General features: G+C 35.3%; 1 protein-coding gene across 1 annotated transcript in view; it reads left to right on the top strand.

The window, feature by feature from the left end:
* The window catches only part of NEK10 (NIMA related kinase 10), a 78,107-nt gene that overhangs the window by 19,751 nt on the left and 33,766 nt on the right, over window positions 1–24,590 (top strand). Inside the window, 2 exon segments of the mRNA XM_054514329.1 lie at window positions 8,005–8,060; window positions 18,723–18,742. Coding sequence (XP_054370304.1) covers window positions 8,005–8,060; window positions 18,723–18,742 — 76 coding nt within the window.

Below are 24,590 nucleotides of genomic sequence, written 5' to 3'. Positions count from 1 at the left end.
GCCATGAAATTGCAGTGAGGTGCTTTTTGTATAAGTCTGTAGTAGTGAATATTCTTGAGTAATGCTTCTGTAATCACCACAGGGTGGAGGAAGGAACCTAGACAGGTTCCAAGACAGACTTTGAAACCAATATGTGTGTCAGCAGTACAAAGCATGGCGTAGTTTTAGTCTTTGAGCAAATTAACACAACCTGGTACACAGAGCAAGCCTTCCAGGAAATTCAGATCCTGTAGTTTTTAAAGTTCTCAAAGAACTACTGCATGTTTTCTTGCTGCTCATGACACTGAAGAAAACAATTTGAATGCTGCAGAATTGTTGTGAGAAGTCTTTATGCAAAATTCCATCTCTCTTCTTTAAATATAACAGTAAACTGAAGACACACTGCACACCCATCCACAAAACACTCAGCTATAAATAGTTAGCAACTGTTGTTTCATAGTAAATATTTTTACCTCATGATCTACATATTTAAATTTATTCATTATGAAATTGTATGCACTAAACCCCCTCAGATTCTTAGTAATGATGCAGTTTTGAAAGAATGTGATTTAATGGTGCAATTGTCCTTGAGTGATGAAAATAAATATTCAAAATATTATTTTAAAGTATCATATAATTGTATTTTATATCAACTACTGCCACTGAGGGGCACTCTTGTCTCAACAACCTTTCCTTATCCTTAGTCCATTCTAAATATGGAGAAGTCTAAATGTACTTTCAAGTATAAACTCAAAATTGCCCTTGAAAAGCATTTATATTTCTGTCAAAGATTTACAGGAGTTCAGGAAAATTGGAAGAACAGAAACTTATTTGGATCATTTCTACAGCAATTAGTTCAAAACTATTTCAGTATTTAAACAAACACTCACTTTATTTAGTCCTACAGCTACTACACGTGTAGTACCTAGTGAATTTTTGGGGAGAGCTGAAGACTTTTATCTATTGTTTCTGAATTTTATTAAGCCTTGCTTTTTTACGACCTTAATGAAATTAAGATGAATTTACTTTCTCTCTGATGTTGGTTAATATGTACTTTATAGATGCATGCTATGGTATTGCTGTAACTCAAACAGTCTGTGTATGCCAAAGACTGGAGCATTTGTGATCTTAATGATTATGTCTCACCATAGCTGAGGATAAATGTACTGTCCATTTAGTACATTTCAAGTGCTCTTGGTGAAAGTTTGTCCTGATTTTGTTTGGGATAGAGTTAATTCTCTTTCTTGTAGCTGGTACAGTGCTGTGTTTTGAATTTAGGATGACAGTAATGTTGATAACGCTGAGGTTTTAGTTGTTGCTGAGGACTGTATACTCTAAATCAAGGACTTTTCAGTTTTCCATGCTCTGCCAGCAAGGAGCTGCACAATGAGCTGGGGCTGGGGAGTACATCCAGAATGGCTGCCTGGAACTAGCCCCAGGAATATTCCATACCATTGGGATAATTTGGCCAGGAGGTGCCAATGGCCACTTTTGGACTGGCTGGGCATCTTTCAGCAGGTGATAAGCAACTGCAGTGAGCATCATTTTTTTTTCTTGAGTTTTATTCTGCCCCACATTCTTTTAATTACAATTGCTACTAATAATAGCAATTATATGTATATAATTTTATATAAATTATAATACTATAATCCTGAAATATTATAATATTTTATTTTGTTTCAGTCGTCAAACTGTTTTTACATTGACCCATGAGTTTTATTTCCTTTTTTTGTGATTCTCGTTCCCAGTGGGGAAGGTGAGAAATTGAATGTGTGGTACTTGGTTGTTGGCTGGGGCTAAACCATGACAAAGTTACAACAAAATGTCAGATGAATGTGAAGCATATGCTAAAATGCTGAGAAATCTCTGAATTTAATTTTTCCTGTCAGCTTTTTAAAAAGAGAAGGTCTGCTCTAAGATCTACTAAAAACGTTGCTTCTGTGTTTACAAGCTGCATGCTCATCCAAAATAGAGAGAATTCAATTTTCTGGAGTCTTTCAAATCTGAAAAGTGACCCAAACTTGCCTTGATCTTACTAGAGTAGTAAACTGCCTATGAAGCAGTGTTGTGTGACTGTAAGTGGGATATGGCTGAAATTATTTTGCTTTATAAAAGAATCTTATAATACTGCTCTATTTTCTTTTCCTCAATCAGTCCTTCTGGAAATAGTAACTCTTGTTAATCTACTGCTATAAGAATCTGCAGGCTGACGGTATAATAAAGGCAGATCATTTGTCTGTTACTAATGTTCTTTAAAAATATTGTCTTTAGAGATGTGCCTTTGTTTCAGACTCTTATGGTGTATTTTGATTAAAAAAAACTAGTGAAGTGATCAATATAATGGAGAAAGACCTTTTAGAGATTCAGACTTTAATTTGGCAACAACCACACCAATGAACTGCTTTTAGAAAATTCTTGGACTCACAGATAGGCATTTTGTACCTTCTATATGAGAATGGGACCACTCATATTCCAAATCCCTTGAAGATCTCTTACATAGTTTCTTCTTTTACGTTGGTTGAAAAGGGTAGGAGTGCATAGAGTGGGAGACACTCCCACCTTGCTGTCAGAGTGGAAAAAGAAAAAGAAACACCTGAGATAATACCTCACTCTCTGATAAGACCTTACCTGAAGTACTGTGTCCAGCTCTTGGGTCCTCAGCACAAGAAGGTCATGGACATGATGGAGTCAGTCCAGAGGAAGGTTATGAAGAGGATTGGGGTGGTTTTGCGTGGGAGATCTGAAACTGACGAACCAAAACCACTGCACAGATTAGAGGAGTGGAGCACCTCCCCTATGAGGAAAGGTTGAAGAGTTGAGATTGTTCAGCCTGGAGAAGAAAAAGCTCTGGGGAGACCTTAGTGCACCTTTCTGAACATAAAGGGGACTATAAGAGAGCTGGAGAAGGACTTTTTACAAGGGCCTGTAGTTGCAGGACAAGGGGCTATGGCTTCAAACTGAAAAGAGTAGACTTAGATTAAATATGAGGAAGAAATTATTTATGGGGGCAGGGGGTGGTGGCGCTCTGGAATCAGAGAAGTTCTGGATGCCTTGTCCCTAGAAGTATTCAAGGTCAAGTTAGATGGGTCTCTGAGCTGCCTGGTGTAGTGAAAAATGTCCTAGCCCATGGCAGGGAGCTTGGAACTAGATAATCTTAACATCCCTTCCTACCCAAGCTATTCTACAATAATATTCTGAAGAATTTTTGAATATTTATAGTCACACTGTGTTTTCTTTTTCTTAAGTAATGTGTGTGGTTAGATACTTTCTTTATTCAGATCTTTCTTTATTGTTTTGTTTTAGAACTTATGCAAGACAGAAATGAAAGTTCTAAGCCCAGGAGGTGCTTCATTCTAACGTGAAAATGGTATAACTTTTTTGTATTTCCCAGGCCATCTTTTACACATGTCAATTAAACTTGAATTATCCTAATCTTTTTCAGGCTCTATAAAGTTGTGTGTTGTTGCAATTGTAAACAGACATTTACAATCTGATCCCAGCCGGCTGTTTCTGACTGTAGAGAACTTCAGCATGTTGTTGTTTTGTAGTCTCTAGAAGTGCTCACCCTACTCATTTTCTGTTTTATTTTTGACATAAATTTCATAGGAAAGGGTCCATAACTGCCATCTCTTATTCTGGTACAGCATTTAATCATAATTGATTGAACTACCAATGCTATGAAAATATAAATATTAAATCATGCCAACCTGCAATTTTGTAAGACATCTCAGTCTAAATTGATAGAAAAGTACAACCAAAACTGTACATCTCTGGTCAGACTGAAAGTCTCATGTATTGTGTCAGACACACACAAAAAAGGTGGAATTTTAGGTGCAGCCTGGTTGAAAGTTGTTTTGTTATAGGGTTTTTGAGATTGATTGAGCCAATATTATCAGTGACTTTCCTTTTAATCTGCCCAGCCTTTTTATATAAGACATTGAGAAGTTACAGTTCTAAATTGAAAATGTGTATCTGCTTTTATTGCAGCTATATTTTACTGCAGCTGTATTTTGGTTCTAGCACAGTGTATTTCTGTCTATACTCCATAGCTGCATCTGTTTGTAGGACAAAACAGAAGACTCTGTAGATCATCACTTTTCCTCAGTGTCATTTAGCTGCAGAAAGGTTTGCACCTTGATGGTCAGAGGGCTGTGTGGAATCACTTTCAGACACCTTTCAGAGCTGATATCAAGGAGAATTGTGAAGAGTACCCTACTCTGCTTTAGGAAGCATGTTCTGTTTAATGCTTAGTTCACATGATAAAATAGCAGTTGGAAAGATCTGTATGGGTCTGAACCTAGGATTATATAGCAGCAGAATGCTTGTTTTGAGACAACTCACCTGTTGGATGAACTTCTAATCATAGCAGGCAGCCATGGAGTGTTAGAATGGTTAAATGAATGTGACTTGGAAAGTTCAAAGAGTTGCTGGGTGCTGGAAGAAAGCTCCCTGTTAGTTTTATAATTCAGAATATTTGCTTGAGTGCATTGTATAAAACACTTACTGGCTCTGGATTGTGTTCCATGCCCAGAGAAGCAGTGGCCATGAGATAAAGTGGACATAATCAGTGTCTGTTGTATGTTAGTCACTGCTCAGATTCTCTTGAATCAGTCAGTGCTATTTTTTTAGCAGATTACACGGCTCATTTAACTAATATTCATAATCAGAATTGCTACCCTTCACACTGAGGTTCAAGGAAGTCCTTGTAGTACTTTATTTTTAAAGTTATTTTCATAATAGGCTGAGTGGAATCTTCTATTTTTTTATATTCACGTTGTAAATCAAACTTTCTGAAAATCATTGGTGGATTAATACCATGATCACATCTCTCCACAAATCTCAGTTCTAGATGTGGATCAGTGCTTAGGTTCCTAGTGCAGGAGTTACAAGCTTCAGTTACAAATCTAGCAGTAGATTGTTTACAAAGCATTAATAAAAGCACACAGAAAGACGAATGATAGAATAGCTAAAAGATTTATTTGGGAATGAGAAGTTAATTCTGTTCACATTCTACTAATGGGTAAAAGTAGAATAAGTATGTACTGTTGTTGATTAAATTGCAAATTATCTTGATTTTAGCATCTGTTTTTATAGAAAATGAAGTTATAATTTTATACTCCAAATCGCTGTACCTCAGGAAGTTGCTTACAAATCTGCTTGATGACAATTGCAAACTTGCTGAAGAGAAGCAAAGGGTTTTTCTCACATCCTGAACCCTTCAGGGTAGAAGAAGAAACTGTTCAGTGGTTACACAGTGAAAATCTGATGCGAGCAGCTCTGAAGTCCACAGATGGGGTGGATTTGATGTTCTTTTTTGCTCTGCTTTTGGAGAGCAAAAAAGAACATCAAAGCCATTTTGTATTTGATTTTAGGAGAAATTAATGGCATTTTCAAATGGGGTTCAGATATAAATTAAGGCAAGAAACTTGCAGATATGAAATCAGTGTTGTTAAGTTGTATCCGGATAATTTTTGTCTTGTTTATATTGCAAAAGATAAATTTAGGTGAGAATTTTGGGAAATGAAACAGCAAATGAAAATCCAGATTCTCTTAATAAAAAGAGTAATAAAAAACACGTTGCAGGTATCGAAAATGTTCATTGGAAGACTGCTAAGATTTGGAAAGTTTTTGTAATTTGGCCATCATGAAAACTGCAGAGACCATTAAATAGAAGATTAAGATACTAGCTAAGTAAACCTAATCCTATTTTCATAGTTCTATCTTTCCTTCATGCCCTCTTCCACAGATTTTTAATCTTTTTTGAAACCACCTTGCTTCATTATGACTTATTCTGCACCTCTAAACATAGTGTAAACAAGTGAAAAAAGTGAAGGAGGGTGATCAGAATCTAAAGGATTATGACTACATCATATTATTTTAATTTTTCTTCCTGTTTGAGGATTGTCTTGTATAGTTGTTTGACTATTTTTAAACAAATTTTAAAAAATTAAAATAAAACTAATTAATAGGGGTCACCTTCCTATTTTGTCATACCTTCATTTAATGATACATGAGACAGGCCTGTCACAGTTCTTAGAAGTTATTTCATTTGTTTGTTAGTCATTGTAGGAACTTTTGGCATCACATACCAAATAATCATGGAATATTAAAAGTTTTAGACCAATTTATTTATTAAGACAAATGCTTAAATAAATTAAAAGAAGCAATGCCACTAGTTTGAGGTAGTTGAACAGTTGGCAGCTCTTTTTCATTTGAATCTCTATTATAGGCTTGAAAAAGCTAAGAAAAAAAAATTATGCTTAATGTAAAGCAGATTGTCCTGGGCTTTACATTCCTTAGCTCTGGCAGCACCAGTTTTATGTAGGAGTTTCTTGCTGGTATCAACAAAGTTTAGCTGATTTTGGAAAAAGTAATTGCCACTGAAAGGGTTTTATCCCTCCATTTCTGAGGACTTGAGCTTAAAATGAAGAGAATATACTTACTCCATCTGGCTGATTTTTCCCTTGCTTTCTTTATTTCTCCATAATCACTCATGTTGTATTAAAATAAACTGCTTTTTTTTCAGAACTGAGATGTTCAGCTGCCTTCTTTCTTTTACTAAATCTCTTAACAGGAACTGAATTTATGAATTGTTGTAGTGTCTCAATACTCTTCCTTCATCAAATATTATTTGAAGAATTCTGAAGAAAGGAATTTAGAATGATTCAGCCCAATTAATACAGGGAAGTATCAACACTGCAAAAAACTCTGGTCCTCTGGGGATTGATATTTCTTGTAGTGAGCTGCCTGAGGACTGCCTTAACTCAAGGGAAAAGGGAGGCTTCTTGGTTATCCTGTGAATTTAGCATTCTTTCTACTTACATTTTCCAAGCACTGCAGAGCTAGTCCTTCTTTGGACATTTTGTTCAAAGAAAAATGATCTGTGGCTTGAGCGTCTAGATTTGGCTTTCTTATCAAAGGCCCTTTCTGAATTCAAGAACTGCTCCTTTTCAGACCCTGAAGGCTTGCACTGAGCAAGAACCAACAGAAACTAATTTTTCTTACCTGTATTTCTTCTCATCTCCAGCTTCTTTTGATGGGTAGTAACATTTTGAAATAAAATTTTTATGAATTGTGTCAGAGTGAAAGCAATTGGAATAGGCATGCTATGGGCTGTGTCCAAGTAGAACAGAAGTTCTTAGAATATTTTAAACATTGTGATTTGTTACTTACAACAAAAATCTTCTTCTGAAGTAGCATTGCAATACAAAAGTTATTAACAGGATTTGTGAAGTGCAATAATGTTTTCTGCTCTTTGTGCTTGGACTTAATGAAGTATGATGTATCTTAACTGCATTGTTGTGTGGAGGCAGCAGTAGAATATTGAATTGGAAAAAACAAACTTGAACTGTTTGCATGGAACTTTGATTAAAAATATAATCTCTAAAGAGTGTGTGTGCCATTTTGTCAAAGACTACCTGATAATTACACAAGGCACTTTATTAACATAATTACATGATCATCTAAATCTACAGCTTTTTTCACAAGCTAAGGCTAAGAGTCACTATTATTTCTTACCAAATTTCATTTTTGAACATGAACTACCAAGCTATTAGACCCCCCCCCTGCCCCCATGCTCCTTTGAAATTAAATTTCTTGGAAAGTCCACCCTTCCCAATTGTCATAATTTCAAGGAAAGAAAACTAATTACCATAGATTTAGATTATTAGAGATTAATATGAGATCACTGCTTATTAGATACATAGCATTGTCATACAGTTTATTGAAATATATTAATAGAAACCTGAAACTGGTCATATAGTTTACACTGAAACCATCAGAAGTGTGCTTATGGTATTTTTAAAGCAGATAGGCCTAATTCAAGTGTAAGTTGCTGATGAATGTGGAGATAAAAAGATATTATAGTCCAGTTCTGTGAAAAGTAAAAGATAAAAAATCCCAAACCTCCCTTCCACCCTCCCCCAGCTTTTCAGCTGTTGTGACTGAGCACTGATTGTCATCAATCAGTGGAGGTGGTGGCTATTGAGATGTGAATCTTTTTGTTCCTTTTTTTTATTATTGTAGCTGAATTTGGTCTTGCAAAGTGAAGGCAAGAAATCTGCAAACTTGCATAAGTAGTGGTATCCTATAATATAGGTAATCCTATAGGTGTTTAAAGACATATATATAAATAGGTATATCTATCTATCTATCTAGGTGTTTATATATTACCTCTAGGTAATCCTATTATCCTATAATAATAGGTAATCCTATATTTGTGGTAAGTACTCCCGCATGTAACTTTTAGTCCAGTGACTTCCTTCTTCATAGTTACTCTTGGAGCAGACAGGGAAGTTGCAATGGAATTAGGAACAAGGTGCAAGTCGCTAGCTATAGTCGGTTGCCTCCCTATTTTGATGTTGCCTGTTCTTAACACTTGGTGGTTACTGTGGGTTAAGTTGGTGCAAAAATGAACGAGCTGCAGTAATGTAGTAACTTATTCATCTATATATAGAATACCCTTATAGATAAGGAAATGGGTGTTTAAATTACAAAAAGGTGTATGTAAACAGTATCAATTACCACCACCACATGTGAAGGCCTTACACCTGTGAGAATGTTTGGCCTGCAGGCTGTGATAAATGATTAAAAGGTCCAAGCCATGAGGGGAGCTGCTGGTTGTTCCTCTGAATTAAGAATCAAGAACTCAGGCATTTGGCAGTTGAACATAATTCATTTTGCCATTTTTGAAATTGTTGCTTGTGAATTCCTAGTGCCAGAATGATAATGATTGACACTTATTCCCTAGAAATCCCTAAATCCTAAAATGGCTTCAAGAATGAGACCTTGTAATATGTTAAATATTCAAGTCACATACCTTGGAAGACATGCTTATAGATCTTAGTGAGCAAAGGTAAGGGGATTGCAAGGCTGCCTTAATTGCTTTTCCAAATATTCCTGAAGCGTTGCACAATCTCTGAGTGACATTGGATCTATGAGTGATAGTTGGGGTATATAAAGTGTAGTAAGAGTTTGGTGTAACAAGTTATGTGCCATCTTTTTTTCAGCTTCTCTGAAATAATTAATTTGTTTTGTTCACTTACAGCTGGGAAGAGAAACTGTTGATGAGAATTTATTCTGCTCTTTTAAACATCAGTTTAAAAATAGAGGTGTCAGGTGTCAAAACCATGCTGCCATGGCCCTCAGGCATACTGAATTGTAATTTTTCTTATCCCATCTACATTTATTTCTTCTTTTTCCTCTGTTAGATGCCTAATATGTTTTCACTGATATCTTTTGGGTTTTTAATATTTTGCAGGAAATTTTTGTTTGAGAGTAGTGTTCTGTATATTTAAATACTTTTTAAAATATAATTTTTGCTTATACTATGTTTATTATTATTCTTATACCCTGTCTTTGTACATGGAAGTTCATATCTGAGCTAGAACTTTGGCAGATCTTTTTCTACCTCTTTGTCCAGTTATTTGGATGCAGGATTGAGGATAAAATGTCCCTTACAGGTTGCAGTCTCTCAAGTAAGTGGTCTTTTGGGACATTACTTGTCAGTTCTACTCCACAGGCAAAATCATGGAAGCAGTGATCCTTGTCTGTCTGCAGTCAGGAAGGAGAACAAGGATAGAGTACAGATGTCTTTGTATTTAAAATATATGCTTGAGTAATATTTAAAATGACAGGCTAAGATATTAGTCCTTCCAATGTCATAATAATTTAAGAGTGCTAAAGAGGCTTTGCAAACAGCACCATGCACTGGAGGCCACCTTCAAGGTGCTTGGTTAGTTCTGGGTGTGACAGTGGGCTTTTTGAAATGGAAGCCTGTTCGCAAGGAATAAGATGAACTGACAGAGTATTTTAGCACAAGTCTTGAAGGAGAAATCAGACCCTATAGATTTAAGCAGTGCTTGGACTAGACTTTTTAATGGTGCTTTTTTGTATGATTTAAGTAGATGTTAAAGGCTATTAAAAAAATTAAAAAGTGCCTACCTATCAATGCACAAAAAAACCTCCCAAACCAAAAAGAGAAAGAGAAGTGAGAGATTTTTTTCTTCTTAGAATGGCAGAAATAGCTTTCTTCTGAATTGACAGGTAATAGTTTTGAGTAGTTTGAGATGCCACCCACCCTTCTTTGAGCAGACAATACAGTGCAGAAACAAGACAATAAATATCAAAAGTAGCATTTGATGCTTATTGTTTAAATTTGACTAAGCAATATTATGCAAAATGGTTCAGATAAAAACACATCACTGTATGTACCAAACATGTTTGTATTTGGGCTTGGCTGAATCAATTTGGTAATGCAATTTTTTGAACCTTGTGTCATCATAAAATAACTGCAGACACTGTTTTTTGTTTAGAGAGGGGCTTATATAATTATGCTTTGTAATTGTGATGGTTTTTAATTTTACTTCATACTAGGTTGCATTCTGCTATCACACTAATTAAATTCCTTTTAATTGGTTATCTCCCTGAACTTAAAAATCCAGCAGTGTGTGTGTTTAGAATACCAAATGTATTAAACGGATGTGTTTACACTTAATACATTAAAAGTTGAGGAAAAGACTGCTTTAGGGAATTGATAATGAATCCTGAAGTCTTTTCCCAGCTCATAAGTCACTAGAAACAATCTGCTCCAAGTTAGTGGTGACAGTCTTTATTATTGTGCTGTCTTAAAGGCCTTCCCAGAAGAGACACAGCAATTGTCCATGGTTATAGAGAATGATGTTTCCTTTCAATTATACCTTCCATTTCTTTGTTTCAAAAAAAGGATTGTGATTTAGGAAGAGAGGATATATTGCCAGCAGATCAAGAGATGTATATAATTGTATATGTATAGAGACAATTTAGATGAACTCTGGGAAATTAACTTAATTTTGAGATTGGATGGAATCGAGAGTCCCATCATAATTGCTTGAGAACTTGACTGATCTTTAAAAGCTGTTGAGAAACTATGAGTAGATCCCTTAGGTGTCATTAAGAAGCAGGCAAGAAAGTTCTACCTTAGTTGGTGAGCTAACTTGATCTTTCTGAAACAAAATTGTTTTCAAATGTTAGAAAACTGATGCACAGAACAATGCTGTTTATTTAGCTTTTTGTGCCAGTGTTGGGGAATTTTCTTGCTCCGGTGTTTTAAGGAAACTCCCATTTCAGTGGTAATTGGAGGTATTATTTTTACTCCCTCATCTTCTCTGCTGTGGAGGAGAAAATATTCCTTGATCTTCATTTATGTTTATGGACTACACACTGGGTCTCTGTACTGTATTATGTTAACCAGATTTCTTTTCTAGTACTGGTCACTGCTTCTCTTTATAACCATATCTTGTGACAGCATTGCATAAATCAATAGTCTGGTATGATTTCTCATGTAGAGACCTGCAGTAGCTGCATTGCTTATTATGGCGACATAATATTTTCACTTAAAGCATTTTTGTTTTGGGAAAGGTAATTTAAGATGAGGGAGTGTGTTGTATTTTCAGAAATACTTTATTTTTAGCCTTTATGATGCTATATGGTCAAACTGATGATGAGATTTCCCAGCAGTACTTTATTCCTCCAAAAATAGAATCTGAAACATTTCACTAATTTCAAGCATGTTTGAGTGTTTAGCTTCTTTCAATGTTTGTGAAAATTTGGTGATGGATATCAAGTAGTGAAACAATTCAGTCTTGGTGAGAAAAGTTTTTAAACTCAGCTGAATTTTTCCAAATTTCCAAAATAAGCTGCAGTATATGCTGTTGTGTAACAGCAGTTTGGTATGTTTAGACAACCCAGAGAATAGGAAACTGAAGGTATTGTGTAATGGTGAGACGAAACAGAAAACTAGTGGAAAATTGGTCTTGTGCTAGTTTTGCCATTCATGGAACAGATGGCTCCTGGAGGGGATTTGTTGATTTGAATAGAAAGGTAACAAAAGTTAAATAGTCCTTTCAGTACATCAATACTGATTTTTTTACCAGAGGATCTTCTGAAAGTTGTTTAATACAAGTGTTCACTCTGAGAATGAAAGATAGCAATGAAATACAATTGTGAAAATTTGGTTGTAGTGTAAACATAAGTTTATAATACTGGGCATCAGCAAAAAGTCCAGTCCAATTAGAGATGGAATCCACAGGGAGAATAAAGGTTGGACAGACAGGCAGCGCTGTCCCTGTGTGTAACCCATGGGACAGCTCGGTTTAGAACATTATGTTTCATTGTGAGCACCTGGTGACTAAAAAGACACCTGGAAAAACCTCAAGGAAGAACATTATAAGTACTTGACAGAGACTGCCTTACAAAAAGATGTTCAAATGATTTAATTTTATATAGTTTTTATTAAATAAGAAGTTTGTCTAGTTTACTGTCACCTGACATTTGAAATATACTTAATACCATGTTGTGTGTGAGATAGCATTATACTTGGAAGTAAAACTGGAATTATGTGAAACAAAGTAAGAAAGCATGAAGATATCTGTATTTATCTCCAGAAAAATGTTCCAGTGGCAATTATACAATTCTCACCATAAGAGATAACTTAATACCAGACAGGAAGGAAAAGGAAGGAGGAAAAAAAAATCTTGGACTAAAAGACGACCAGCCACACTATAAGTAACATGGACTAGTCCATATTATGTATTTTTCCTATCCTGAGTAGAGTTGTACTCACAAGGGTTTGTAAGTAGCTTAAAGTCACAGCACAAGTTGTTTACATGAAAGGGAATGTGAAAACAGTTTTCTGTACTTCTTTTCTATCAAGTGAATGGTGCTGATCCAGCTTCTAAAGAGTTACTTTAATGCTGAGGGGTGGGATGTAGCATCTAATAATTTTATAGGCTCCATGGTGACTTTAGACTGCTACCTTGAGGGAAAAAACTAGTACTGTTTTACTACCATAATACATTATAAATCAACAATGTACTGCTCAGTTCTTAAAACTTATACAAGTTGTACAGCAATTATTTTCATCTATAATAATCATTATATTATTATCTCTTTGGAAGAGATAATAATGATAATGAACAAATACTTTCAACAGAATAAGATTAGTCATTTAATCAGACTAATTTATCATCTTCTAAATGTCTTTTAGTCCAATGTTACTGGCATTTGTTTGCTGAAATTCTTCTTTCATTTTTATTTTAAGAATGTTAAATGAGCTACATTAAGATAAACTGTGTTCTTATGACACCTGAACTGCAGGACTTAGAGTAGTTTTGGTGAGTTTATTTCTAAATAAACTTTTCCATTCTATTCTATATGCAAGTTTTTAGCTGTATCAGTACCTTAGCAAATCCTTACTATTTCTAAATCTTACTATTTCTTGTTCTTCTTTACGTTGCTGCTCAGTATATAGTATGCTGTTTGAATTTCTTGTGCCACTATGTGTCATCTTGCTGTCTTGGATGTTTCCTAAAGAGCCTCTTTGCTATTTTACCATTTCTTTGATAGTCAGTTAAAGCTGTTTGCTCTTTTCATTTGGGTCTTGGGGTTGAGTTTCTTGTGTGACCTTGCTTCAGTTGCTTGCTTTTTCATAGAAGCCAGATTTCAAAGCTCTATCAAGGATTGTTCAAACTTAGTCTTTCCTTGGTTTGTTCTATATATTCCAACTGAAAGAGTTTGAATTTAAATACCCCATGGTTTCAGACAGACTCATATGTCTGCATTTGCTATTTATTCTGCCGAAGAAAGCTGTTTTCCTGGGTTACTGCCCAGTATCTCTCTAGGTTCTCCACAATTTAATCTACACAAGCAGGGGTAAATGATTTTATGACTAGAGAGAGAGTACAGTGTTACTAACTATGTGATCCCACTCACAGACAACTAGTTTGTGTATTTTTATGGAGAGCAATGTGCCAAGTTATTAAATTGAGAGAAGAGGATATGTAAATGTAATTTGTGGGTGGGTTTTGTTGATTATTATTTACAAATTAATGTGTATGTTGATTCTCTTTCTACTTCCCATCTCAAGGAGAACTTATAAAAGCTTTAGTTTATCCTGAAAAGGATTTTTAGAGAGAATTTGGAGAAGAAAGCTGTGGAATTAAATGTTTTTCTCATTGGAGGATCATGTGACAGCTCCATTTGGATGTCTTGTCTTATTTTGCTTCTGATCTATTTCTCAAGGATGCCCATTGCTGGGGTTTGTTAGTGGGCTGAACAGAATGAGGTGATGTCTCAAATCTCTTCCTTCTCTTTAGTCTTTGCTGTTTCCCATGTAACCTTACTTTTCCAGTTGATGTAACCTTACTTTTTCAGTAAGTGAGGTAGGAAGCAATACATTTTAATAAAAAATACAATAAAATATGTATAGATTATTGTGTTATAAGCCTGTGTGTTTATTTAACCCATTGACCTTTGTCATGATTGTTGGGGGCATCTGGATCAACAGATCCAGATTTTATTTAGATTGGAGAATTTTAAATTCTATGCAAAAGAAAACAATGAAATCCCCATCTTATTAGGTAAAATTTTCATTTGTCTGCTTTTTTTCCTGGTTGTTTTTATTTTTCCATTTAAACCGTACTGAATGTGATTGCTAGACAGAAGAGTTGTTATTAGTTAATTATATTATGTATTAGTTTCCAGCAAATCCAAATACTTGCAAAGTCATCTAATTCATACCTTACTGTGAGACACAAGTTACTGTCAGAAACAAGTCTCTGTGTGGCTGGGATTCATCTTGCTTATATGCAGCAATTTAAAAGCTGGGCATCTTACTCAAGCAGCTAGATTATTGAAAGTAATGATTACTGAAAGTAATGGAAAAAATGGGCATTCTGATAATGAATTTCATCCCATCTACCTTAAACAGTTATGTTTAGTTGATGAGATGAATCAACCAACTGGTGTGTCTATCTCTCTTCATTTGCTACAGAGGGATCTTAGCATAAATCTCTTAGAGGAGTTTAAAGTTAGATGAAATTGACACCTTCTTTGAAATCAGTTATCAAAGATCTTGGTTTATTTTAGAGTTGTTGTAGAATAGGATTTGCTATTGCTTGTGTTGTCTTTTTGCAGATACTTACTTTTCCATGTCTCCCTCAAAAATGTAAATATTCATGCAATTTCTTGATAAGCTTTGTTATCCAGCTTTTAATCATGATAAAAGCACTGAATGAAGTTTATTCCAAAAGCATGTATCTCAAAAAGCAAATCCTTTACCATTTTTTAACTGTTCAGATTTCTGTTCCATAGATAAAAGGGAAAAAAAAATATTTTCTTGTTCTGTTATACAGTTACAGACTTATGGCAATTCCTGATATATTTTATGGGAAATTGGGATATTAATTCACTAAAAAACATCTCTAGTTGGAGGGAAACTCTTCTTAGAAGAATCTGCAGATGCATGTTAGGAGTACCTTTTTAGAATATGAGTGGTTCAGGTTTTTATATGTATGGATAGCATTTGCCACAGCTAATTGTCTACAGCATTTGCCACAATTTGTCTACAGCATTTCTTTTAAAACTGACAGCTTGACAATTTGATAGGTATTTTTGTATAAATGGTATAACATCCCATGGGTGGACCATGCAGTGACTCTTAGTTTTGATAATATAAATAATAAATCATATCAAAAGGAAATTTTGGTTTCTTTAAGGTTCAGAATGCAGCTTATACTTCCTCGTGTTGTTTTATACTTCATCTTGTTCCATGATGTGTCTGAAGGAATAACAGATATAAATTACAACTTTAATGTGTTTTTCTGTTTTAAGCCTCCCAGCAGTTCTGTATGTAATACTGGAACAATAAATTACAAATTAATGGTACTGTGATTTCTTCTTATAACTTAGTCAAAGATGCATATAATACTCTTGAAAATTCAGAAGCAAAAAAATGTTGAAACAGCTGTGCACATTTTAAGTTTAATTAGATAAGTGTATTTTTATCCCAGTGTGAAAGGTGGTACTTTGTGACATTCTTTAGTAACAGTTATACAACTGAAGAAAGAATTGGCTTGATGTAAACATGAACTTTTCAAATAGAGGCTGCAAGGCTTTTAAAATTGTCCTTGACACAATTTTTTTTTTTTTTAATGAAGGCCTAGAGAGAATAGTATTTTTCCACACTGACTCCCAGCAAGTTTTTTCTCCAGATGGACAGATACAGTATATAGAGGAGAAGGCCAAATTCAAACAGAATTGTATCTTTATGGGACATTTTCCCAATATGCCTATGCACCCTATCCTGATGAAGGGTAAAACACATTGCCAATAGATTTGTGTCATGATTTAACCCTGGCCATCAAGCAAGTCTATGCAGCCACCAGTTGTACTGGGGAGAGAATCAGGAGCGTGAAAGCTGAAAAACTCATGGGTTGAAATAAAGGCAGTTTAATAGGGAAAGCAAAAGCTGTGCATGCAAGCAAAGCAAAGCAAGGATTTCACTGCTTCCCATGGGCAGGCAGGTGTTCAGCCATCCCCAGGAGAGCAGGGCCCCATCACATGTAACAGTTACTTGGGCAGACAACTGTCGTCATTCCAAATGTCCCCCGTTCCTCCTTCTGTATGTACAAAGAATGATGTCATATAGTCTGGAATATCCCTTTGGTCACTTTGGGTCACCTGTCCCATTCTGTCTCTTTCCAGCCTCCCATGCACTCCCAATTTCCTTTCCAGCATGGCAGTACAAAAAGCAGAAGGGGCCTTGGCTATGTGTAAGCCCTGCTCAGCAGTAACAAACACATTTCCCTATTTACCATGACTGTGTTCAGCACAAACCCAAAACACAGCCCCATTCCAGCCACTGTGAAGAAAGTTAAATCTACATCAGCCCAAACCAGCACATTGTGTAACTTTTAAAGAAGTGCATAGAAGTGCTTCAGTTGAGGGTAAATGCACATCACAGCCCATGAAACTCTGATATTTGTGATCTACTTGTAATAGATACCTAAAGGTTGAGACATGGGCCTTCGGATTATGTTAAGAGTTCTCCCAATTTTTATAGCCAATGTAACTCAATAGTACTGTACTCTCTAAGTGCTCCCAAGCCTCTTCGTTTCTGAAATGAAACATTCTGTCTGGAAAATTCTAGAGATCCAAAATACGTCTTTGAGCAGTAGTACTGTGTATATATGCATACACACATATGTGCATGTACATATATATGCATATATATACTGAGACACACAAGGACATGCACATACACACACATATATGTAAAAAATCAACGAGAATGTTCACAGTTGTAGGGACTTTAGTTTACAGAGTGTAAAACAGATTCTATTATGTTTAGTTTTGTGTTTGTTTTTTTTTTTGGGGAGGGCAGGGAAGGTTGTGTTTTCTTTTCTTTGTTTGTTTTGTCTTTGTGGGTTTTTTGTTGAATTTGTTGTTCCACAATGCCAAATTAAACATAGATTGGATTAGCAACACTGTTTCTGGCAAAGCCACATATTCAGAAAGTTGCTATATTGATGTCTCTCATGCTTTCAACCTATGACATTTTACATAATGAGAATTCTTTTCTTGTTCTACCTGCTATTGATACTTAAGCCAATGTGTCCTAGCAAGTGGTGTCCTAGCAAGTAAACAATTGCCATACCTGGGAGTTGTTGGAGGGTGTTGTTTTCTGTGTATTCAGACATGGGAACATTTAGAAATGGATGTCCCTTAGAAACATAATCAGGAAATATATGTGAAATATATCCTTTGGTTTTAAAGATAGTTTTAAGAAGACACTTGTGTAATGAGCTGCATTGCTCTATGAAATTCAGAAAGGGCTGATATTTAGCATTTGTTTTCTCTAGCACTAGAAGTTCATATGTGTAAAAACAGTGAAAGTGTAAAGTTGCCCCAAAAAAACAGGTCTGTCTGCCAGAGATGTACACTCTTGCAGAAAAGGTACAGAGTTCAAAGATAGGAGAATGTGTAGTAGTTGAATATAACTTGCTAGTCTTCTGAGTATGAAAACAAGTCCTGACAATAATATTCTTCTGTTCCTTTCACCAGCTTTTTATCTAGGCTTTATGCCCAGAAAGAGGAACTGGTAATAGATAGGCTGAAGTTTTTTATCCATTTTCTTGTATGGTTATATTTTGATTGACTTAATTTTTCTTAGTAAAGGTAAAAGAGAGTTTCAGTTCAGCATTATGAGCTAAGGGTAAAACTGAAAGCTGTGTTTCAGTGAAAGCTGATTTTATATTTCTAAAGCTGACTCTTTGGCAGTTCTATTTAGTATCTCTCTTCCACAGGAAAAAACCTCCCAAACTTCTGCCAGTACCAGTTGTTTCTGAGGCTGTGATATAAACTGTGTCAATGAAATGATTCAAGGCAAAAAAATGCAATTGTGACAGCAACCACCCAACCTAAACCAGCCATACTCCAGGGCAACCACAAGCATTTAGGTAAACATATAATGATGAACTAGATTAGAGAACTGAGCTGGCTTAAAAATATTTTAGGTCTTTGATGTGTAAAGCAGCTGTAGAAGTACTTGTGCTGGCACAGGAGAGCAGACCCTGGTGAAAGAGAGTGACTGGAAACAGCAGAAGCAAGACACCATCTTGGCTTTCAGTATCTTTTGAATATACAGCCTAAACAACTTACCCCACATGAGGCTGTTGTGATCGTCACAGTTTCATTTGTGGTCTAAATTTTTGATGGAGGAAAAAAGTAGTTACAAGTGCCTCTTTGCACTTACGAATTGAGAAGAGGACCTTGTGCTCTGAACATGCTTTTGCCTTGGGTATTTCATGATTTAGGTATGAAGAAGGTGTTTGTTTGTTTGGTTTTGTTTAACAATGCAATATGAGTAAACAACAATAGAATAAACCTTTAAAAATGTAATTTGATTTATATTCATATGTGGCAAGGGTGAATTAGAAGTGAGTTGGTGGCAGTTTTTCATGTATTCTGGAACAATATCTTATTACAGTGCTAGGGACCATAAGTTATTTTTCAAATTTAGTATGTTTGGCATTGCTAAGCAATGTTGTATAAAGTTGGCATGCATAAAAGCTTGAAGGTTTGTAAATTCAAAGAAATATGAATCTGTTGCTGAATGTTAACTGGATGTCCATATCTTTATTTTCAAAAATATAGAATAAGCAACCCAAGAAAGTAGATTGTGAAACTTCTTGATTATTTCAAACAGAGAGGTAGTGAATTGTGCTGAAAGGAAGCAGTAAGTTAGTGAGTTTTCTAAATTTGTTGATCAACGGCAGTGTAACTGAAATTTACACTGGTTTATTACTGGGATCTTGTTTTTACATGTTTCTCAATGCTCATTAACATTTGAGATTGAGACAGACTACACAAATTTACAACTATTTGCATTGAAAAGCATCCTTCCACATCAAACCGGGTGGTTTTTTTGAAGATATTAGTAAAAATATAAGGCAGGCATGATGCAGTCTGCTATATCCTACAGTTATTAGTGGCCTGTCACTGACTGTGGATTGGTTTTGCCTCTCTATAGAAGAAATTATATGAATATAGCAGAGCTTTCTGGGCAGAGGCAGGCAATGGTTGGACTAGGAAATGAAACTGTTGAGATTACACTGATGAGAGAGCAATTATACACATGAAAGTGGTCTCTCTTAGCTGACTTCACCCATTTTAAAATTACATTCCCCACCTGGTGGCGCGAGGATTTATCACAATGTAAAATTGCCATCTGAAGATAGTAAATTTCTTCCCTACCCCTGTACATTTTAAAACTTGGTGGAACTGATGAATAAGTGATGAATTTTTCTCTAAGTGTCAGTAGAAGTTTAGGATGTCTGCAAAAATGTCTTTTGTGAATAAGAAATTATAGGTATATTTTTTCCCAAAAAATATTTAACATAATTTGTATGAGAAAAATGGTAGCAAGTTAGACAACAACATAATAAATTATTATAGACTTCCTTGACCATACTTTTTCCATTTCAAAATAGAAAACTGTGAAGGTAAAATTTTAACTAGTGATTGAAAATCCTGTTCCTGCTTCATCACTCAAGGGATAGACAGACTATCCCCAAAAGGCTTGTGTTGAATTCTTTATGTGGGTGAGAAATGCGAATAGCTTTCAGCATTATTCACAGGACCTCTTTATTCAAACTGTCAGTTTTGTGGCTCCTGTTTCTTTTTCCATTGGTTTTAGTGGTAATTATGAAGCTATGGTAATGAATGTGTATCTGTAGCTTGCAGCAAACTATCCAGAGAAAAATTGTGATATGCAGCAACTGCTTTTCTATTTTTCATTTTGGGATTGTGCTGGTGGTGTTTCTTTGTTGTTTTTTTTTTTTTTTCCTTTTCCTTGCATTATTCCTCTCTCTTTCTGTGACTCAGAGAACTGATTCTAGAGTAAATGTAGGGGTTTTTTTGCAGTGGTCTCCAAATACTCACGTATTATCCTGCAGTAGTTTGGTAAAATGAAGATGGGTTAGTAAAAACCTAGAAATGCTGTCCAAATACAAGCATTTTCTCATTTGTTGCACTGCAATTCATGGTCTTGAATCTTTTCTGAGAAAATAGACATAAATTGAAAGAGATTCTAACTTGATATATGCAATTTTTTTTTTCTTACTTGTAACAGTCAAATATGGAAATGAGAGGTTGTGTAGTCTTTACCTCTGAAGATTTTCAAGGCACTACTGGATAAATCCCCGTTTATCTGGGCCAGGGAGCAGCAGGTTTCATTTTTATAATACTCATTTTAATTGTGGCAGTCATAGGTACAAAGATTGTGAAAATCCTTTTCTCTGCTTTGCTTTGGTGAGTCCTGCCAGCAAGTAGTAAGGCTATCCATTGCAAGTGAGTATTACTATATTGCTATTTTAACAAGGATATCGACTTACCTGAAGTAAATAGAAGCTGCAGAGACTCTTTTAGCATTTGGGACTAAAGGAAACAAAAACCCCCCATTGATCAGTGTATGGCAAGCTTGTCTACTGTCTCTCCAACTGTCCTGCCTCCAACAGAGGGAAAAAAACCAATATTCTTAGGTAAGGAAGAATGGGATAAGCATATTGGATTCTTTGCTACTTTCCAGTTATTTTCAGCTTGGATTGTTTCCTGAAATAGTTATGGTTTCTAGGCATGAGTGTTTGTATAGCTAATACCTACTGCTGGAATTCTCCATCAAAGTTTAAGTAATGAATTGGAGTTATGTTAAAGACTAAAAGCAATAACTGTCATTGTTAAAATCCTCACCACTGGCAGATGATTCTTTGTTTTGCCTTTCATTATAACCACCACCTTCTCTGTGAGTCAGCCTTGAAGGATCACTGCTGTTTTCATGAATTCCTAACTGTCCAGTTGAAACCAAGTCTCATTTAAAAGTGCCCCTCCTACTGCAGAATGCCACATACCAGTGTGTTCCCACACCTGTTGGAAGCACCAGTGAACACTGCACCAAGATAAGTCATGAGTGGCTCTTTGAAGTTCTGTGCAGCTTGGGAAATCTTCACTGGCAGTGTCCCATGTAAAGTCAGCCTGAAAGTATTGATAATGTTCTTTAGAAGCTTTAGAGGTTCTAGAAAATTAATGCTGTTTTGAAAACATCATTCTCTCATCTCCTCTTTTCCTTCCTCTCCAAATTTAGGACTTCTTTTTTAATTTTGGCACTTCTGTCCACTAATAACTAATGTGGACAGAAGCTAATCTAGTGAGGATAGTAATCTTTCATATAGCTGTGTGGTCGTGCAAATGTAGCAGACTGGGATACAGTCTGTTTAAATCTCTGTTAAAAGAGCTCTTGAAGAAAAGCAATGGTAAAATAACATCACTAAGCAAAATTATAAATAAAAGCTTGATGGTAAAACTATCTCCAAGGCCATGTAGATGTTATTTGGTTAAATGTGTTAATGTGTTTGATGTTTTGCAAGTAGCACTATACTGACAAGATTTGGTTATTATTGTTTCTTTTTTTAAAAAATCCTCCTAATTATAAATGTGCTGTAGTATGGGAAACATGTATTTAAAATAGCTGCTTAATTTTGTAAAAAGGAGTTCAGAAGGAAAACCAGCTATTTGGATTAAGCAGTGGCTCATTTTGAGGCCATGGTCACAGATGATTCTATTATTAAGAATAAAAGCAGTGCTAGTATGTTGACCTTTCTAAGAAACAATTATAAAATTGTCTGTTAAAGGATGCTGAGAATTTGGATGGTTATTCTGTGGATATAATTCTGTCTTTCATTTAAAAGAATTTAGTCTTTTATTTGCTATGGACATTTGTTTAGTGAAGGACTCTCTTACAGTTAGCATAATGATGCTGGAGTAAGCTTTTTCAGCTTGAATATGTAAGTTGGAAATCACCAGTGATTTGCAAACTTAGATGAAAATTATCTTGAGCTATTAGATGAAAAATATCTTAGAGCTATTATCCTGAATATGTTAGCTGCAAGAATTACATGCTGCCACTTCTAGTAGCTGTGGCTAATAGCATCAGCACTGCTGCTTAGTGGCAGTAAGCTCAGCCCTTGGAGCAATGGAAATTAAAATCTTCATAATCTCTTAGGGGCTCCCCCTTTCTGTATTCTGTTTTAAATGCATTTTATGATGTAGACATCTGTTCGCTAAAAATTTAATTAGTACTGCTATCTGGTTTCAGTCAATTGAGTTATCTTCAGCTAAAAGTTAAAGGATGAGTACTGCCTTTACAAATAATAATAAAAAAGTCATACTAATGCTTGTATTCTCAGTGTTTGTGAGTAAGACTGGTTCCACATATTCTTTCTGGTCTTGACCAAGCAGTGACAGTTTATAGACATTTGTCATCTGAATTAGGCAAACCAAATGTACTCCCACCACGCTCCTGTTGGTGGGTGGCAGTGTACAGGAACAAGATCTGGGTGCTTTCTCTGCTTGGCATCCCTGCCACTGAGGATCCAAAACGTGCAAATTGACTGCAGAACTGTTTTGCTAATCAGCTACTGTACCCCACCCACATTTCTAACTAGCAGATGGTGAGGCAAGCCTGTAGAACATGGTGATGGGTTTTACTACGTCCCTTGAAAAGTAAATAAATAATATTTGAAAATCCTAGATAAAAATCTAAATTACAGAACTAACTAGCTACAAAAGCATAGCATCATATAAGTAGGGGATTTATATTCTCTGTAAAACTTTCATGGACACATTAAATAAACACTGCTTCAGTAATTTAAAGTACTTCTTAAGCAGGAGACAGTATTTTTTAAGGTGTTGGTCATCCTAATGTTCTCAATATCTGAGACTTCTGACTAAGACATTTGTTCTGGAAGAAAAGATCAAACACTATTCTGCTACAAGTCTTTTTGATTAAAAAAAAGAGGGATTAGATAAGCATTTAGAACAAGAAATCTTTCAGCATGAATAAACAGAACAAACGACTTCATTAACTTTCAGCTACTGTGCTTTTGTGTGAAACCATGCTAAAACTATAACCCTGTCAGCACTGTATTCTTTCTATGATTTCCAAATCATAGTATGATTTTTCCATGTCACCAGCTGATGGGCTGCTGTTTGCTCTGGACATCAGGCAAGATTTTTCTCTGGAAAAATCTTCAGGAATCAAGATGCTGTAGGCCAGGACATGGTTGCCTCTGTTTCTCTCTCAATTGTATTCAGCTTATTCTTTCTGTGGCTGCTACACAGATTTTTCCATAATTACTTAAATTTGGCTTGAATAATCTCAGTTTGGTATTTTAATTAAATTAATAATGTAAAATAATAATTTTTAAGTTGATCTTTCTGTGGATGAAAATTATCCTTAGAACAAAGACTAAAATTGAGTTCAGATTTTTTTTCTGATTCGGAGCATGCTTAGAACTTGACTAAGATAGGGGCTTTGCCTTATTGAGCTCACCATCTCTATGATAAGTTGCAGTATTAATGTTTGCTAGTAGACACTTTTAATACACAAAAAGGAAATTTTCACAAGGACATCTAATGAATTAGTGTCTCAGACAGTGTGATTACAGAAATACTGTTATGTCCTAAAACAACATTCAATACCCACTCTGTAATTATGTAACAGCAGCAGCAAGATTCAAAGAAAATTGCTTATTAGATTTGACCCAAGAATCTGTATCTTGCTTGATAATTTCATCAGGAGAGTGTGACCTGTCAGTCCCTCTCACTTCCCTGCACTGTGACCTCTCTTCTGACTTTCTATGGTAAAGTTCATGTAATTAATCTTATCTTTTGTCTAGGGACCTCATCCCATATATTTTCAAAATCTGCATTTTGTATATAACAGCAGGATATCCTCCAGCATCATTAATTGAATTTACACAGTACCTCTGAGCACCAAAATAAGGCATTTTACCAAAGATATCAGTACTATAATTATGAAGAAAAAGTGGCTCCAAATTCTAAGCTGAAGGAAAATGGTAAACAAGTTGGATTTCAAATTAATTTTACAGATGAAAGAAGTCAAGTATTTTTCTATATCTCTGAATGAAAAAAGAATCAAACACATTCTGTGATATGATCTTTACTTACTGCTAAGACTTGAACTCCAACACAGAACACACCTATTAGTGTAAATTGTTATCATCCAGGTTCATGAAAAGCACTGCACTGAGGAAGTTAAACAAAGGAAATAAATTCTGTTTTGTACTGCATCAAAATAAAATTACTGCCTTCGTCCATTTTCTTTAAAAGTAACTTTACAATGTTTTTTTGTATTATCATTTGGCTGCCGGCTGAGTGTGCACGTTACATCCTCACAAGGAATGCGTTACAGTAGTTTTAAGAGGATGAAAATGATA

This window comes from Molothrus ater, chromosome 1 (genome assembly GCF_012460135.2).
Source record: "Molothrus ater isolate BHLD 08-10-18 breed brown headed cowbird chromosome 1, BPBGC_Mater_1.1, whole genome shotgun sequence".
In the NCBI taxonomy this organism is placed as follows: domain Eukaryota; kingdom Metazoa; phylum Chordata; class Aves; order Passeriformes; family Icteridae; genus Molothrus; species Molothrus ater.
The sequence above is the reverse complement of the archived record's forward strand: the minus strand, read 5'-3'. Positions and strand labels throughout refer to the sequence as shown.